The sequence below is a fragment of the Drosophila serrata genome, unplaced genomic scaffold, assembly GCF_035046125.1.
Source record: "Drosophila serrata isolate PLE 108 unplaced genomic scaffold, ASM3504612v1 contig_334, whole genome shotgun sequence".
NCBI classification, from domain to species: Eukaryota; Metazoa; Arthropoda; class Insecta; order Diptera; family Drosophilidae; genus Drosophila; species Drosophila serrata.
In genome coordinates this window covers 2,307,260-2,312,997 of record NW_028257232.1, presented here as the reverse complement: position 1 = coordinate 2,312,997, position 5,738 = coordinate 2,307,260, and the positions used below count along the sequence as shown (strand labels likewise).

General features: G+C 47.1%; 2 protein-coding genes across 2 annotated transcripts; both read left to right on the top strand.

The window, feature by feature from the left end:
• Window positions 1-1,263: 1,263 nt before the first annotated feature.
• On the top strand, window positions 1,264-2,374 carry LOC110177920 (uncharacterized). Its single transcript, XM_086837939.1, has 3 exons — window positions 1,264-1,309; window positions 1,605-1,972; window positions 2,035-2,374. The coding sequence occupies exons 1-3, from the start codon at window positions 1,264-1,266 to the stop codon at window positions 2,344-2,346; spliced, it is 726 nt and encodes a 241-aa protein (XP_086694065.1). The 3' UTR covers window positions 2,347-2,374.
• A 366-nt stretch (window positions 2,375-2,740) lies between these two features.
• Window positions 2,741-5,183, top strand: LOC110177902 (uncharacterized). Its single transcript, XM_020944870.2, has 3 exons — window positions 2,741-3,047; window positions 3,116-3,421; window positions 3,483-5,183. The coding sequence occupies exons 1-3, from the start codon at window positions 2,928-2,930 to the stop codon at window positions 5,076-5,078; spliced, it is 2,022 nt and encodes a 673-aa protein (XP_020800529.2). The 5' UTR covers window positions 2,741-2,927; the 3' UTR covers window positions 5,079-5,183.
• The last annotated feature ends 555 nt before the right edge of the window (window positions 5,184-5,738 follow it).

Here is a 5,738-nt window from a genome sequence, read left to right as displayed (position 1 = left end):
GGAAAGTATATTCATTCATACTTTCTTATCGCAGAAAATTATTATCTAACCGAATCTTGAAGTCAAAAACAAATATATTGATTTTAATATACATTCCCAGGATAATGTGTTCTATTATTTCCAGTGCATTTCAGCCGAAAGTTGTTGTTGAGCCACCTTTCCCGTTCCGCCTGCAGTTTATGCTTTTGATAAATCGTTCGAGTTGCGACGACTTTTCCAAAGAAGGTGCCAGGAACAATATCTCAGCTTATAAATCTTGTTTGGTCTATCGCAAGATGTATGTGAGCCGGCACACGTGGAATCCGGAGAGGAGGTTCACCAGCTTTGTCTCCTTCAGAGCCCCTAGAGTTGAATGAGTGTGTGTTTTTGATAAATACACAAGTGCCAAAAGAAGCCTTTTGGCTCCGCCCCAGGCTCTCAGGGACTAAGACTCCCAATTGAGTTGAAAATGTAGCTGAATTCAGGTTAGGCACGACTCTAGAGCGTGAAAGGCTAATTAGATGGCAGTCGATTTATTCATTAAGAGGCAGCAAACTTTTGTTTTTTGTTCACCTGCCAGTAAGTTATTTTCAATCGTCGATAGTGGTGTGTTAGATCGATACACAAATGCGGCCCAAAGTTGATAACTGAATTCATGGAAATTTGGTTTTCTACTTTCAGTGACCTTAGCCACAGCGAAATGAATTATCAGGGTTTCGTGCAATCAGTTATTGATTCTGGGAACTGGTCAGGAGTTCTTGGAATACGCTTAAATCCGGGAGAATTATAGCCATGTAATCGCTAGATTGGAATCATCGCCTCGAGTGGCTCTCCAAAGTGATAGAGTAAATTCGTAGAGCTTCAGATTTCGTGATTCAGCAAGGCCGCCAAATATGGGGTCTTATATCACAATATTTTTATATATTCCAGATAAAGCCAGCAGACTGCTAGACCCCAGAGACCCTAGAGACCCCAATGGCGTTATCATTCCGGCAACATGGAACCCTCTGATTGGAGTGGGAGTGAACCTGGCAACTGCTTATCTCTCAGCCTCGTTTTGAGAGATGAGTTTTAGCCCTGCAGAAAGCCAATTAGATGTACATTTGTCTTGTCTTCTTGTTTGGTTTTCTATCTTATCTCCAGTGCATTGCCAATTAGATGAGGTTACCTGGCACCTAATTTTAGCACCAAAAGCACCAGTCTTCTTCTCACTTTGAGGTGGTATAAAAGAGGCTGCAGATTGTCAATTGGCAGTAATTGAATGAGATCAGTTCCAAAACGAAAATGAAGCTCTACACACAAGTTATCCTGCTGGCCGTGACCCTCTTCAGTGTGAGTTATTATATAGATATATTAATGGAAATGATGCCTCTCTAGAGTTTGTATAGTGTAATCAACTATCACCTGATTGAAAAGCAAACGTGTACTCCAAGTAAATCAATTTCTTGGGCGCGTGTCTAGTGCTATCTTTGGTTATAGTATAAATATATTAGCCGTATACTTGACCAGTAAGCAATATACTATATTAAAATGATAGTGAAGCGCACAAAGTACAATGGCAGATTAGAAAAGTTAACTAAAAATAGAATGAAATTGTTAATAAATATTTTATTTAAATTTCTCAGTAGACAAGACACTGAAAATCTCTTTAACATCTTTTCCCTGCCAGGTCTCTGCTGTGCCTCGTACCGGTCTGGAGACCGCCCTTTTCCGCATGGTTTTGGGTGGTGAGGTGGAGCCCCGGGCTCTGACCCCTGCCGCCCAGACCTGTGCCAACAACTATCTGAATGCCACCCAGAAGAACGGCGACATTCTGGCCAACTCCACCAATGCCTGCGAGGAGGCAGCCAATCGTACTAAGGTGGCCTATGTCCAGAGCAGCAACACCACCGTCAACCAGATCCGGGCCCAGCTCCTGAGCCTCGAGCAGAACCTGCAGCTGTGCCGCAACGAGACCGACTCCGCCAGGTTCCTCAACTGCACCGTATCGACAGTGAGTGAAGTGAAAACATTGTTATTGAGTTGCTAACTTGATTCCTACTTGTGTCCCAATAGTTTGACCGGAACCTGCAGCTGCTGGACACATCCAACTCGCAGGCCTACACCGCCCAGACCCAGTTCAACTCCAACGAAACCCAGGTGAGCACCGCCAGGACCAATTGCATCAGTGCTGCCGTTAGCGAGGCCAAGGTTCAGTCCATTCAAATCGCCAATGATTTCGACACCTGCCTGGCCAAGATTTCTGAGCAAAGGGATATGATTCAGGTAGAGCAGAAGCCACAGCCCTTCCTGCCTGCCCAGATTTCCAAGGAGCAGGTTCCAGAGAAGCATCAGCAGGAGCTGGAGGATATGCCTCTGACCAACTAAGGTTTAACTATGCAAAATAAAAAAAAAAATAAAGGTTTTTATTTAACAATAAACTGAGTGTAAATTGCAATAGGAAATCGATCACAACTAAGCTTAAAATATTCGCAATCTTTGAACCGATATTTGGATGTGATAAATTTTTAAACCAATAGATTTTCCCTATTTCTGGGAAATCTACAGATCTTGACAAGAAATAGCACCAAAATCTGCACAATAATAACACAATTAAAGGTTATCAATTTGTTTAATCATTATTTATTAAATTTCTTTACATTTTTCTGGGAAATCTAACCGAAATTTTTCCTTGTTTTTAAAGCCCTATCGATCGGTGGAGTTTCCCAAGTCTCTCGATGTGTCACCTGTTTGTCTAAGTTTCCTGACACTTCACACCCAGTTCCGTCTTTTAAGATATTCGCTGGCTCTTATCATGGTGACGGCACTGCGACCACTTGGAGTCTTATCATCAATTAGAGTGCTTAAGACTTATCACCTGCCCGCCTGATTGTGTCTGCCGGGGCACGAACAATTATAGATAAATGCAATTAAGTAAGCCCGAATGGAAATAATATATTAAAAATCAAATGCGCACCGCCTTAAAATGGTCGCCTGTCAGAGGTTCCAGCTCAAAAGCGACTCGAACCGACCAGATGAAGGTTCTGTGCAAAATATTAGCGGTCTGCTCGCTGCTCGTCAGCGCCCAGGTGAGAACAGAAATGGCTTGAGGAGAAGCTATTATACTTTATGTAATCCCCACCTTCTGCTCCTTCAGGCGTTCGCGGCAGTTGGACCAGCCAGGAGCGCCAAGGCGGAAATCTGGCACTCCCTGTTCTTCGATGCCCTCACTGGAGGCCTGCAGGAGCAGCAGGCTGACGAGCTCGACAACGTGAAGGATTGCGCTGCCCTCTACTCGGTGGACAACATCGAAATCATATTGACGGCCAGCTATAAGATTCATCGTTGCTACAAAGTGAATGAGCGAGGCATCAATGGCCAGAGGGAACTCTTCGAGGGCGAGATGATTGCCTGTGCCGTCCTGGACTCGCAGAGCGACAGCCTCTCCTGCTACGCCGATGCGGTAAGTTCGTAGAACAAATACTTTCAAAAAGATCTACAGCCGAGTCTGCTCTTCCTTCTAGGTTCTCAACCTGTTCAGCCAGGACAATGTGCGAGTAGCCCGCCAGGACTACCGTCGCAGCAAGGCCTGCGTCATCCGTGAGCTGGCCAAGGCTGTGGTCAAGCTGGACGAGGCTACCGACGAGCTGGCCAACTGCCTGGCCCAACAGCCGCCCCAGAACAGCACCACGCTGCCTCCCCAGAACACCACCGCCGGCGAGCCTGGATGGAACTCCACCCAGTGGCCAAACACAAACACCACTCCCAATTTTACCACCATTGATACCACCACCATCTCTCCGCTCAACACCACCTGGTTTCCTACGAACTCTACTGAAGGACCCTGGGGAGGAAATACTACTGCCAATCCTTGGTGGCCCACCAACTCCACTGAGAATCCTTGGGATAGAAATACAACCTATCCATGGTGGACTACCAATTCTACTGAAGGACCCTGGGGAGGAAACACTACTGCCAATCCTTGGTGGCCAACCAACTCCACTGAAAGTCCTTGGGATAGAAATACAACCTATCCATGGTGGACTACCAATTCTACTGAAGGACCCTGGGGAGGAAATACTACTGCTAATCCTTGGTGGCCAACCAACTCCACTGAGAATCCTTGGGATAGAAATACAACCTATCCATGGTGGACTACCAATTCTACTGAAGGACCCTGGGGAGGAAATACTACTGCTAATCCTTGGTGGCCAACCAACTCCACTGAGAATCCTTGGGATAGAAATACAACCTATCCATGGTGGACTACCAATTCTACTCAAGGACCCTGGGGAGGAAACACTACTGCCAATCCTTGGTGGCCAACCAACTCCACTGAGAATCCTTGGGATAGAAATACAACCTATCCATGGTGGACTACCAATTCTACTCAAGGACCCTGGGAAGGAAACACTACGGCCAATCCTTGGTGGCCAACCAACTCCACTGAGAATCCTTGGGATAGAAATACAACCTATCCATGGTGGACTACCAATTCTACTGAAGGACCCTGGGGAGGAAATACTACTGCTAATCCTTGGTGGCCAACCAACTCCACTGAGAATCCTTGGGATAGAAATACAACCTATCCATGGTGGACTACCAATTCTACTGAAGGACCCTGGGGAGGAAACACTACTGCCAATCCTTGGTGGCCAACCAACTCCACTGAGAATCCTTGGGATAGAAATACAACCTATCCATGGTGGACTACCAATTATACTCAAGGACCCTGGGAAGGAAACACTACTGCCAATCCTTGGTGGCCTACGAACTCCACTGAAGCGCCTTGGGGAGGAAACACTACATACAACCCTTGGTTCCCAGCCAACCAAACTGTAGGTGGAAACACCACCTACAATCCCTGGTTCCCGACAAACTCCACCGCCGGACCTTGGACTGGAAATACAACCTACAACCCCTGGTGGCCCACGAACTCCACTCAAGGCCCCAGCTACAACAGCACCCACGGTCCATGGCTAGGAAACTCGACGACGGAGGCTCCCCGGTGGAACACCACGACTCCCAGCTGGAACTACACCACCGTCGCCGTCCGTACGACCACTGAGACCGGAAACTGGTTCAACCATCTGCTGAACGAGCTTGGAGACCTGTTCTAGACGCGAGGAAAGCAACGATAACTATTTTCCCACTCTCCGGAGAGAGAGTAAAGTAGTTTAAGCTCTCCCCTGGAAATAAATAAGTAAACTTATTAGCATTGAAAAGCTTTTGCGATTATTCTCGAGAGCCAATCAATGGGGGCCGTCGGTTGATAAGTTGATAAGCCGTTGCCTCCAATGGCGAGGAGGAGAACCGCAAATTAGGCGGAGACCGCAGCCACCCGGAGCTCGGATCTCGGAGCCTGGAGACCGAAAACCGGACTGATTAAGATTTATTAGCCAGCTGCGGAGACCACGTGTCGCAGACGGCTGGGGAAAATGATGGATTTCGGAGAGACGTCAGCAAAATATTGCCAATACTCCGGGCATGGCCTTGAGCCCTGGAGTGGCGTTGGACGAAGGACGTAGGACGTAGGCCGACGAATGTAGGGCGTAGTTGGTGTAGGCGCCTCGGCAAAAAACCCGCATACATAACGAGCTGCTAGGCTCCATAATTAGTCAGGATCTGCCAATGGGGCTTCCGTAATGAGCTGCCTGGCTGTCCGCTGTCCTGTGTCCTCGGAGCTCTCAGTTAAACCAATAAAATAATCATGGATTAAATAAACGTTATTGGAGAGGCAAAAATCAGGGAAGAACTCTCTATATAAAGTCCGGCCAAAG

Coding starts and splice junctions, on each gene's coding strand:
- LOC110177920 (XM_086837939.1), top strand. CDS start 1,264: ATGAAGCTCTACACACAAGTTATCCTGCTGGCCGTGACCCTCTTCA. Junction 1,310..1,604: donor GCTGGCCGTGACCCTCTTCA/GTGTGAGTTATT, acceptor TAAATTTCTCAG/TAGACAAGACACTGAAAATC. Junction 1,973..2,034: donor TCAACTGCACCGTATCGACA/GTGAGTGAAGTG, acceptor GTGTCCCAATAG/TTTGACCGGAACCTGCAGCT.
- LOC110177902 (XM_020944870.2), top strand. CDS start 2,928: ATGCGCACCGCCTTAAAATGGTCGCCTGTCAGAGGTTCCAGCTCAAAA. Junction 3,048..3,115: donor CGCTGCTCGTCAGCGCCCAG/GTGAGAACAGAA, acceptor CTGCTCCTTCAG/GCGTTCGCGGCAGTTGGACC. Junction 3,422..3,482: donor TCTCCTGCTACGCCGATGCG/GTAAGTTCGTAG, acceptor TCTTCCTTCTAG/GTTCTCAACCTGTTCAGCCA.